Source organism: Zootoca vivipara, chromosome 7 (genome assembly GCF_965207765.1).
Source record: "Zootoca vivipara chromosome 7, rZooViv2.hap1.1, whole genome shotgun sequence".
Taxonomy (NCBI): domain Eukaryota; kingdom Metazoa; phylum Chordata; class Lepidosauria; order Squamata; family Lacertidae; genus Zootoca; species Zootoca vivipara.
Window position 1 is genome coordinate 66,924,138 of NC_142590.1, and position 12,675 is coordinate 66,936,812.

Consider the following 12,675-nt stretch of genomic DNA (forward strand, 5'->3'; position numbering starts at 1 on the left):
CTTGGGGGCCTTTCACTTTATAGCAACTCGGTATCTAAAATGTCTAGCAAAGGCCAGAAGAGGCATAAAACAAGGTGGATGGGACTCTGCAAAAAAGCTCAATAAAACACAAAAGCTCATGTGGGAAAATGTATCTGAGCTCTGGATACACATCAATGAACTTTGTCACTATTGCTTTGTGGCACAGAGAAGGAAGGAACAGCAGAAAAATCTTTTCGCAGAGTGGATACAAACATTGGCAGGCCATGGGCAAGCTTCCTTGTCACAGACACTTCTCAGCAAGATCTCTTCTGGCAGCAATAATCTATTGTGTAACTGTTTCAACATTAAGATTGTGCCTTATGAGTTTTGTTGCAGTTATGTTCTGCTGCACGCAGTAACAGCCAGTGTAGACCCTCCAAGTATCTCTATTTTCCAGGGACAGTCCCCGATTGACAGAAGCTGTTTCGGTTTCTGGCTTGATCCCAGAATGTCCCACTTTTCCTTAGGACGTCCCTATTTTCACTGGAGAAATGTTGGAGGATATAGAGTTATCCAACCCCTGAGCCATCTGAAGGCAGCCCTATATAGGGACGTTTTTTAATGTTTCATGTTTCATTGTGTTTTTATTTATGTTGGAAGCTGCCCAGAGTGGCTGAGGCAACCCAGTCAGTTGGGTGGGGTATCATCATCATCATCATCAACAACAACAACATCACCATCACCATTATGGAATAAGACATCCCTGTTTTCATCAGAAAAATGTTGAACAGTATGCCAGTGGGGTAGAGCATTGCCGCTCACCTGACCTCTGGACAGATGAGTCGCTGTCACTTACTGGGAGGGGTAAGGCAGCAGGGAAGCCAGTGTAGTTTAACTGCACCAGCAGGAGCACCAGATTGGCTCCACTGGCACATCTGGACTGCATTGACCTCCCTGTTGCCTTGCCCCTCTGCTTCCCGGTAAGCAGCAGCCACGCCCTTTTGTGAGGTCAGGTGAGCACCACTGCTTCACTATGCCATAGGCTGCACAGGACCTAAAGGAACAAAAGAGAGGTTATCCCATAAGAGGCAAAACCTGAAGCAAAGTCACTATCACTTCATTAGTGCAATTAATTCAGAATGCGGCAGCTAGACTAGTGACTGGGAGTGGCCACCGGGACCACATAACACCGGTCCTGAGAGATCTACACTGGCTCCCAGTACGTTTCCGAGCACAATTCAAAGTGTTGATACTGACCTTTAAAGCCCTAAACGGCCTCGGTCCTGTATACCTGAAGGAGCGTCTCCACCCCCACCATTCAGCCCGGACACTGAGATCTAGCACCGAGGGCCTTCTGGCGTTTCCCTCATTGCGAGAAGTGAGGTTACAGGGAACCAGACAGAGGGCCTTCTCAGTAGTGGCACCCGCCCTGTGGAACACCCTCCCAGCAGATGTCAAGGCAATAAGTAACTTTTTTACCTTTAGAAGACAACTGAAAGCAGCCCTGTTTAGGGAAGTTTTTAATGTTTAATGCTGTACTGTTTTAATATTCGGTTGGAAGCCGCCCAGAGTGGCTGGGGAAACCCAGCCAGATGGGCGGGGTATAAATATATTATTATTATTATTATTATTATTATTATTATTATTATTATTATTATAGTGCACCACTTTTCCAGCAGCATTACACTCAAAGCTATTCACATTGAAGCATGACAAAAAAAAAACACCAACACCACATGACTATTCAACTTGCCCATATAAGACAATCTGAAACAAGAATAAAACATCAATATAAAAATATCACAATTACAGTACTTAATAATTCAATTAAACAAAGAACTCACGCCCTGATCTCGATGGTAATAAGTGATAGGTAACAAAGCACACTCTCCTCTGGTGAGATAGGGTGACTAAGCAGTAATGGAAAAAATTGCATGTTACAGCTGTGTGTCAAAAATTTGGTGTGTATTGATGTTAGCATGTGAATACAGATAATCTTGAGTATATAAAGCCCCATACAGCTTGGAACTGGGATACATCAAAGATCACCTCACCCCGTATGTACATTTACAGATATCTGCACTGAAAACAAACTCCAAGCCATTTGTTTAATTTACGCCTCTAAAACATGGATGAAGCCTGGTATGTTAACGAGGCGTTCCCCATTTGTTAAACACCATTTTACCGTTGTTTCCAGCAGCTTTTCTTAACGCAGAGGCTGTGGAGATTCATCTTCATAATGAAGTGTTAATTGTGTTTGGATGACTCTTTCCCCAGTAATAATAGTGTGCAGTAACACTAGATCATAGCCCGTCAAAACACGGGATTCAGATTGCTGTACAAATATCCTCCGAAAAGTAGTAACAGATCTGTGTCAAATATGGGGTGGCAGCAGAGAGGGAAAGCAATAAAAGTAACCGGACAAAGTGGGGGACGTGGGAGTGGGGGTGTTCTTTGACTTCCAAACAAAGTGTGCAGTGCCCTAATAATGAATATTTTTAAGATTAGGCAATTTCCTAATTTAAAGTAGCCTTGCTTTCTTTAGAAGTGAGAATCAGGCTTAATGGTGAATGTTTTAATGTCAAATAAAAAAATTCCTTCAGTAGCACCTTAAAGACCAACTAAGTTTATATTTTGGTATGAGCTTTCGTGTGCATGCACACTTCTTCAGATACACTGTGTATCTGAAGAAGTGTGCATGCACACGAAAGCTCATACCAAAATATAAACTTAGTTGGTCTTTAAGGTGCTACTGAAGGAATTTTTTTATTTTGCTTCGACTCAGACCAACACGGCTACCCACCTGTAACTGTTTTAATGTCGTAAGTTACCACATTGTGGAAAAACCTACATGTTCTAGGAGATGGAGTATCTCAAATCTCAAAATTAGGCACATTCAGAAGAAATGTTCCTCATGCAAAGATGAAGGGCGGAAGCTATGCTGCAATAACTTCACCATGCATTCTGCTTGGCAAGGTTCTCAGCACCGTGCAGAATGCAGGCTTTCCATAGAGAGTACAGTACCATATTACACTATAGTAATGTGAACTAGCTGCGCCTGTATAGAAACCAGTGATTGAGAGCTATAGCTGTAGGAAGCCTCTACTGTGTGATAAACGCACCCCCGCAGAAATAAATTGCTCCCTCTCTAAATCCTCCCCTACTGTTCCCCTCGTGTTCATAACAGGATGATCGGTTGAGCCAAAAAGGTGGCTGTTACTTTAAAGGATAAATTAGTTTGACTCTTAACTCAATAATTAAAACGGTTATGGCTATGAGCCTGCAGGGATAATGTACTATTATTATACTCATTTGTTTCAATTAAATGCTTACTGATTTCACAATAGCAGCTGGGCACCTGTGTGAGATAGCTATTACTCTGAACAAGACATCTCAAATTCCACCAGAAATTTGTCGCCTCTCCAAAGCATTTTCCATACACCATGAAAGTTTATTAGGAACAGTTACAAATTGGGAGGAGTGGGTGGTGTGTGTGTGTGTGTGTGTGTGTGTGTGTGTGTGTGTGTGTGTGTGTATATATATATATATATATATATATATATATATATATATATACCATGTTTCTCCTAAAATAAGACGGTCCTCAAAAATAAGCCATGTCAGGCTTTTCATTAGTAGCATAAATATAAGACATCCCCCGAAAATAAGCTGGGGGGGAGCAGGTCTGGCAAGGATTTAAGCGCCTTCGGAAGAGCTGGCAAGAGGCAACAGCGCGCTTGCTGGCGATCTTCTTCTTTTCATGCCACTCGCAGTGGCCGTCTCCAGCGCCGCCGCTGTGCTTTGGGGCTTGGCGCGTGCCCACAGCCACCTCCGCAGCCCCAGGGATTACCGTCGCTGCAGCTGCGCTCCTGGGCGCTCTTGGCACTTCCCCCGCGGCCGCCTCACTGTGTTTTGCGGGGGTGGGAGCCGCTTCGGGGAGCGCAGCGCGAAGAGCCTGGTGATCGGGCGCCTCTTCGCCACCGCCGCAGTGCTCAGGGCACTTGTCCCCAGTCGCCCACGCAGATCCCGGGCTTCACCTGCAGCCGCAGCTGCCTCTCACCAGGCTCTTCCCGCTGCGCTGCGCTCCCCGAAGCGGCTCCCGTGCAGCCGCCTCTTGCCGGTTCCTCCGCCGCCGCTTCTCTCACAGCCGCCTCTGCGGCTGTCTCCTGCTCCCCGGCTCTCAACGGGTCCCGTGCGGTGCGCTGCTGCTGGCTCTCAACGGGTCAGGGCTCGGCGCAGCATGCTGTTGCCAGCTCCCGCTCGAAAAAATAAGACATCCCCCAAAAATAAGCCGTGGTGTGTTTTTTTTGGAGGAAAAATAAATATAAGACGTGTCTTATTTTAGGAGAAACACGGTATATATGGCTTCCCTGTCCTCTGTAAAGTGAATAAGTTTAAATATTTTAGCTCTGGTAGTGGGTAGTGCATTTAAATTCAACCTGAAACAGAGACAAATACTTGCTGGGAAACTTACTAGGAAAACAACCTTCTAGGATTTTTTTTCCCCCTCATCTGGTAGCAATTTCTAGCAAAGTCTGAGGAGAATCTTAGGAGGAGTGACAGATATAGATTAGGTATCTCAGAATATCTTTTCTGATTTGTTACCATTGAGGAAGTTGTTCCTGTGAACTGCTGATTTGAGGTGAGAATAGCTTTTGGTCCACCAGAGAAGCAGAAATATAAAATGCTTGATCAAGCTTGACAGGCCAGAATGTTTTCTTCAGAGAAATGCAGTAGTAGCTAATAATAATGGAGGGGTAGGGCATGTGCTGTACTGAGGAGATACATTAATGGCTGCCTTAGCAGAACGGCACCACTTTTTCTGTTGGTTAGTTACCTTCTTGCAAGGGAAAGGGAATAAATCATCCTGGACTACTTTGGTGATATCACAGTGAGTCAGAATTCCTCTTAATCCGTGGTAAAATGCTCAGCAGATTTTTCACATATTCACCACAGTCAGGAAGCATGATTGCAGACCTCCCATGGGAAATCCCTCAACACCTTCGGGTATTTTCTAGAATATGACTTCCTGGTATACTTGACTAGGCAGCTCTCCTTTCTTAACATATGGGTTTAATGGTGCTCGTGCTGCACAAGTATTCATTGCAACGTGACATCTGAGAACACTTCCCCCCCCTCCATGTTTGTGAGGTAGGTGCACCAGGAAATCTGTCTAGTTTCAAAATGTCCACTTCTTTAGCTGAAGCCAAATTAAGCCTAAACATATTTAACACAAACCACTCATACTTGGTTCATTAATAACCCGCTCCGTTGCTTCCTTCCCCACCATTGACTTTTCCCTAATTAACTCCCCAAGAGACATTATTTAACATGGTTAAAATTTAACTTGTAAACTCTTTGGGACCAAATCTGGCTGTTTTGTTTATGCTATGCTAGAAAGTACCCTGATATTCGTGGTGCCATGTTAATATTATTCATTGTTTTTCTCTTCTCTCGCTCTTTCTAATCTGCAGTCATCTCCAGGTGCAACTGCTTTCCCACCTCCCTCACAACATTTCACACACACACACACACACACACACACACACTGGTAGGTTTGACCAACTGGAAATGATTTAGTGTAGCTATGGCTTGTGCTCAAAGCAGCACTCAGCCTCATACTCCATTACTGCAAGGATATATGCTTGCACAATGGAAACAATTTCCTCCTCTTCTCCTTTGGCACCTCTCCTACATCTGGGGTTTCCCCAAACCCTCCAGAGTTGATTTGGGGAGTGGGTCGGTAACAATGTCTACCCACCATGAGGCATAAAGCGCAGTGGGGCCCCAATCCCAAACTGAGTGTGTTCAGCTGGAATCTTCCCATTGCTATTAATGGTTGCTAGATGAAACACATACTCATTTCTGCAAATTTTCATAAAAAAAATTCTGCACAGGTCTCATATCCATAATTACACTCATGGACTGGTTCTGCTCTGCTGCATAAATAATATGCACTTTAAAGGGGGAAAATGTATGATTACATATTTAATGGATAAATGGAGCCGTTGTGGTCTACTGGCTCCATAATAAGAATTTTTTAAAATATCTTAATATAGTATTTGCCCAAGAGACTAATGTAGCTGCAGATGGGAATGATATTTTAGATTTGTTTAAAACCCAACAATCTACATTGTATCTTTCTACAATTATAAAATACATATTTTATGAACTTTCCTTAATTTAAATGTAAAATAATGAAAGTACATTATTTTCCTTAGCAGCTGGCCAATCATCTTCAGCATTAAGAACCTTTATTAAACAGTAAAAATCCAAAGTAACTCTTGAGCAATTTGCCATTTTCTCTAGACATTAGGATAGACTCATTGCTAATAAGTTGATATAATAATATACTGTAGACTCATGTATGTACACACTTGAGTTCTCTCCACATGATTATCAGCTGACAGCTTATCTCAGTTGATATGCATTGTGTGATGTGAGTTGGTAAGAAAAGTTCTATCTGTGGTGGGTTTCCCATCCTATCATTGAAATAATCCCCAAGTGATGAGCAGATATGTGTGAACCAGCCCTGCGAAGCAAGTGTGAATGTCATTTCAATCTGGAGGAGGCTGAAATGCTGCGTCAGCTCCTTTGGAGCCAGGTAGAAATGGAATATAAATGCAACAATTTTAAAAAATGTAAACTGAATCCTCATGTTTATTAAACAGAACAGACGGGAACCGCTCTTGTAAAAATCACGCCTGTTCCCCATTCTCCTTAAGCTCCCCCCTTCAGTGCCTTTTAAATATCTAAGCCCAACCTGCTGTCTAGTGTTGTAGAAAAGCTCTTGATTCCCGACCTGTAGCAGTAAATCTGCTTCTGCATTTGGATTTATTTCTGTTGAAGCCTACTGAGCCCTCTCAGCTCTTCCCTACATCTCTTACTTTACGAGCTGCTAATGGAGTTGGCAGGAGTCCCCTGCTAATGAGAGATTGCACCTCAGCGGGCTTATCGGAAACGAAAATTGTTAATAAATAAAGCCCTGGGTCTTTAAACTCATGTTAACATTAATCAGATTAATATAAAAAGCACAAAAAAGTCTGGAAAAAGTTTAAGACAGTGTTTGATTTCCCTCCTGCTGTTTTCTGCTGTGTGAGAATCTGATTGTACCTAAGTATCTGGCTTAATTCCATCTCTGAAATGAGTAAAGAAACTGTGCTGTCCCAATGCCATTGCCTCTAATGAATTCTTTGATATTACTTTTATAGGTAGAATGGGAGTGACAGATCTCTGTTGTTCTGGGGTTTTGTCTCCGCCAAAGAAAGCCAAAATTAGGACAACTGGGTTTTTCTGGAATTTTGGGGGACCATACTTTATTCCTGGGGTATCCCAAAATCTGATGCCACTCTTCTTCTCTGCCTGTCTTAGGTCTATTGTAGGGTTTCCCGTTCATCCTTGGGAAGAAGATGTCTGTTGCTCATTTCCATCTGTTAATTCCTTTAAAATTGCCCAATGAATAAAAGGAGGAGGCTAAGCATCCGAAAACAGCTGAATTGAGATTTATACTAACATTATTATAGAGTAGGGACCAGACTAAATAGTGATCCCCATTGTTAGTGTTTGAGAAGACATTGGGTAGGCAGCTGTCTTGCTCCTTCCGCTGGCTCCTTCAAAATCTGCCACTGCTCAGAATATGATCGTCATTTGTTATTCAGGAGGCAGAGAAACTCCACAACACACTTTCAATTCTGTGTAATTAAAAGAATTGTCATCTGAGCCAGACCAAAAGTCCTAGTTGCCTAGTATTCTGTCCCTGAGAGTGGTTGGCCAGATAGTCCCAAGGAAAAGAGAAATGTGGTGGTAATATTTGCCATTTTATTGTATTCGTTGGCCATCAGAGGTGAATTGACATTGAATATAGAGGTTCCATTTTAGCCATTGGTAGAAATATCCTGTACCTGATCCTTCTTACCCACTCACACACATTTGAGGACCATGGTGTGGAATTAGAACTATGGTGTCTTAAGCAGCATAGCTTGTATCCAACACAGCCATTGCCTGAGCAGAATGACTTCTGATCACATAATAGAACTTCTCTTCTCCCTCACCCCCACCCCCACCCCCACCCCCTGGAATCTGAGGACACACAAAAAGAAAGGATAGTCACTGAAGAAACAGGATGGATTGAAGGTTGGGTGTTTTTTTTCTTAGAACGAGGATTGAATGCAATAGGGAGGAACTGGGGGAAATGGTAGGCTGCTTATGTGGTGGAAAGGAGAGATAATGATGGATTGAGGGGAAGATGGCAACTACGGTACATAGGAGCCACTCCATGGGGTCGAGGAGTCTTCCCCCCATTCAATATTTGAGGAGTTTGGGCACCCCCAAAGTTGATGTGCATTGCCATTCAAATAGTGTGCGTGCACCGTGTCATGTGATGGATTATGCAGGGAAGGGCTTATCTGCCTCCCTGTATTTTATTCAAGTTGGCACCCCTGGGAAACTAGGAGGTGACTAGAGGGGATATGACTAAGGACTGTAAATGGGGCAAGAGAGTTTGCTGTGAAAAGCAAAGGTGGGAACTTTATCATCAATCTGGTACGTAGTCTATAACAGCAGACAGTACCAGGTGTTTCAAATGGATTACAAGAAAAGTCAGAATGAGCAAATATTGAGTACTTTGGATATAGAACAGTCTCATTCCCAAGCAAGCCAGCTAGAGACAACCATACGGCAGATAACCAACTTATTTTTTCTCTCCTGTCTGATACAAACGAAACACGGTTACCAGTGAGAATATTACCAAAAAAAAAAAAAAAAAAACCCACCATCCGGTTCACTTCATACAGCTTAGCCCAGGCACCCCCAAACTGCAGCCCTCCAGATGTTTTGGCCTACAACTCCCATGATCCCAAGCTAACAGGACCAGTGGTCGGGGAACATGGGAATTGTAGTCCAAAACATCTGGAGGGCCGAAGTTTGGGGATGCCTGGCTTATCCTCAGGCTATTTAAGTGCTAGTGCCCTTTGTGGTCTTTGGCTGCAGGTTTCCATTTTACAAAAATGGTCCCATTTTTAAATATTAAATGTTGCAGGTTGTATTTGCATAGGTTGCATAGGCACACAGTATTCTCTGGGTGGGTCAGAAATTCCAAATTTGAGTAGGGATGTTGTTGTTTATAATTCTTCAATGCAATTTTCAAGGATTGTTCATTTTAACGAAATAAAATCATGTGCTCAGCTGAATTAAGTGAATGGATTTTTTAAAATTAATATTAGTATTGACATTATTATCACTGGATTTGGTCTTCAATAAAAAAAATTTTTTTAACAATACATATATACTGAAAATTATTGTATAGGGCATTCATTGTCATTCTTTAAATTGAATTTGATGTTTCCCTTTTCTAACCCATGATTTTGGAACTTTTTTCCAGACTCCTCTCACTTTCTGTTTTCAAAGCATGCCCCCAGTTCATCAAGTTTAAAATTACTATTTAACTTTAAAAACAAAAACAAAACATCCACTCACAACTGAGAAAACAGACTTCACTGTTCTACTACATCAAGCTTAACATTCTGTTACTACAAAATATTCTGTGGTCCTTTGGATCAAAATTTGGAGTCTCCATCTCTTTATATTTCCATAAGTATTCAAGAAGAGAGTCCTGCGTTGTTGCTGTTTATGATCATATTAGTTCTGATTAGTTTATGATCATATGTTTTGACTTTGGCTTTTTAACATAAAAACAATACCATGTTTGATTTCCAAAAAAAATATGGTATGGCCATTTTGAAAAGGAAACAGTAAAGACACAATTGGCAAACCTGCTGAACTGTGCTGACACAATTTGGCTTTGTGTTGCCCCCCAAACCTGACATGTCCCAATTCAACCACTGTGAGCATTGCTGACAACTGTCAGAGGAGCGCTGCAGGCAACCTCTCATTGGACTGCCAGCCTGTTAAGATACCATAAGTTTCATATTAATATTAACCATATAGTATACCTTTTTTTGGCAACCAAATGTTGCCAAACATTCTCCAAATTGAAAATAAAATGAAAACAAAGATGTGTAATCCATTGCATTGTTCTGTGTAATGAAACAGATCTGAGAACAGCAAATTGAAGAAAGACCTCAGTGCTTTAAACTAGGAGTAACTTTTACCCAGCATGGAACAGATTAGTTTTTGGAACAGATTGATTAACTTCCCAGTAACAACCATGCCCAGCCTGCGTCATAATATAATTTTTATAAGACAATAAATATAATACAATTTTAATTAAAAAGTAATATTCTCCTAACTCAGATCCAGGAGATGGTCCACTCAGAAGCCACTTCCTATGAGTCCAACCATCAAGCTTCCCTGATCAATCGAGCAGGGATGTATACCGGTCACATGAGTGCCCTCAGCCAGTCACAGCTGATTTCTCAGATGGGTTTGAGGAGCGGTGTTACCCATGGTTCCCCATCACCCCCTGGAAGCAAATCTGCTACACCATCTCCCTCCAGTTCTACTCAGGAAGAGGAGACAGAATCACATTATAAGGTACGTGCAGCCATGCCTGTTTTGACAGACATAGTGTTTGACAGTGGCAGCCAGCCTGCAATGGCGGAAATAATGCGCAGCAGTCAAACTAAAGATATTTTGTTTATCCATCAGAGAGAGAAGGAGAGAGAGAGAGAGAGAGGCTTTCTTGATAACAAAGGCTGTCTGCAAAGAATATTTCTAAGCTAAGAAATTGGAAGACATGTCAGATTTGCAAATTATATCAAGCACAGTAGTGCTATATTGATGCATATAATAAATAGAGCAATTAAGGTAGCTAATTCAGAAAGAGTCTTTTCCCCCTAAATCTTTTTCTGTCTCACCGAAGATGCCAACTGTGTCATTTTGTACTGTCCTTCCAGGTTAGGACTATGACAATAAATGCATGGCTTAGTATCCCCTCACACACGATTTATACCAGTTGCAAACATTTTTTTCTGTAGAAGCAAAATCCTCATATTTGTTTGGAGAATGGAAATGGGAAAACACAGATATCCAGCTGGGGTTTCAGTTGAGCAGTTTGCCACCTCATCACCAGAATGAAATAACAGAGAAAGCTTTCACTATATTTTAACTCAGATAGGTTTGGGTTTTTTTATTTTATTTTATGTAATAATTGTTAAGTTAGTTGGTAAAGCAGAAGGTCTGTTAGGCTTCAGGGGAAATTCTTGCCATTCTGCTTTGGCTAGCAGTCAATAGATTCTGGATGTGTTGATGTTAGTGAGCAGACAAATGGAATGAGTATATGTAACATAGAAACATTCTGTGAAATAAAAATCCCCTTCGTATTTTAGACTGTGAGGTCATATATATATATATATATATATATATAATCAGCCTTGTTTTTTATTCCAAATTTCCTAGAGAAACAAACCTTTGTAAGAGTAGCTTTTATCTACATAATATATATGATCAGCCTCTTGGACTTGCCGACCAGAAAGTCAGCAATTCAAATCCGTGCGACAGGGTGAGCTCCCATTGCTCTGTCCCAGCTTCTGCCAACCTAGCAGTTCAAAAGCATACCAGTGCAAGTAGATAAGCAGGTACAGCTGCAGCAGGAAGGTAAATGGCATTTATGTGCTCTCTGGCAGTCATCACAGTCCTCCGTGCACCAGTAGTGGTTTAGTTATGCTGGCCATATGACCCATAAAGCTGCCTGTGGATGAATCCCGGTTTCCTTGGCCTGAAAAGCTAGATGAGCACTGCACCCCATAGTTGCCTTTGACGGGACTTAATTGTCCAAGGGTCCTTTACCTTTCCTTTACCTTTATTACACATTGTTCATGATCTGTCACAAGTTAAGTCCCCCTAATTTCAGTTGTAAAGGTAAAGGTAAAGGACCCCTGACACTTAAGTCCAGTTGCAGACGACTCTGGAGTTGCGGTGCTCATCTCGCTTTACTGGCTGACAGTTTTTACAGGTCATGTGGCCAGCATGTCTAAGCCACTTCTGGCACAACAGAACACCAAAACCAGAGCAGCTCACGGAAAAGTCCGTTTACCTTCCCGCTAGAGCGGTACCTATTTATCTACTTGCACTTTTTGGCATGCTTTCGAACTGCTACCGGTAGGTTAGCAGGAGCTGGGACCGAGCAACGGGAGCTCACCCCGTCGCAGGGATTCGAACTGCCAACCTTCTGATCAGCAAGTCCAAGAGGCTCAGTGGTTTAAACCACAGTGCCACCCATGTCCCTCTGTGACATATAAGTGCTTAACTTAGACTAGATTGTGCCCATTGCTTTGATGATTTGGGTGTTTAGTTGTGTATCCTGTTATAAGCAGAGCAATTGTTGTCCATAAAATGTGTGCAATATAATTGAGTGATAGATTTCCATTTGGATTCTTCATGCAATGTAACCTGGTCCATATATAATTATCACAGTGCATAATTATTACCCTGCATTGTAAGTACCACCTTTGATATCATGGAAAACTATCTGTGATGATGCTAGAGGACACACTGAGACTTTTTGCCTCCCCCAGCATGGTTTAGAATCAATCCCATGTGCATAGAAAAAGAGCAGTCATTCTTTGTTTTATAAGTAACAGTGAAAGAGCAGGGTGGAGGGAGAGGACAGACCAAAGAGTAGAAAGAAGTCTTAAAGGAAGTTTGTGACTAGTCACAGTGTTTGCGTGTTGAGACCCCGTAACCACCCCCTCAAGAAGGAATAAAAACACTAAGACACAGGATATAAGGTTAATGATATTGGGCAAATTTAGGCCA

At 42.0% G+C, this 12,675-nt stretch overlaps 1 protein-coding gene across 10 annotated transcripts in view; it reads left to right on the top strand.

Moving 5' to 3' along the window:
- The window catches only part of TOX2 (TOX high mobility group box family member 2), a 327,518-nt gene that overhangs the window by 267,355 nt on the left and 47,488 nt on the right, over positions 1–12,675 (top strand). For 7 of the 10 annotated variants that reach the window (XM_088674521.1, XM_035123036.3, XM_035123039.3 and 4 more), the window contains one exon: positions 10,213–10,452. The exons of the other annotated variants lie outside the window; for them this stretch is intronic. In XM_088674521.1, coding sequence (XP_088530647.1) covers positions 10,213–10,452 — 240 coding nt within the window. The remainder of the gene's footprint in view (positions 1–10,212; positions 10,453–12,675) is intronic. 10 annotated transcript variants of the gene reach the window in all.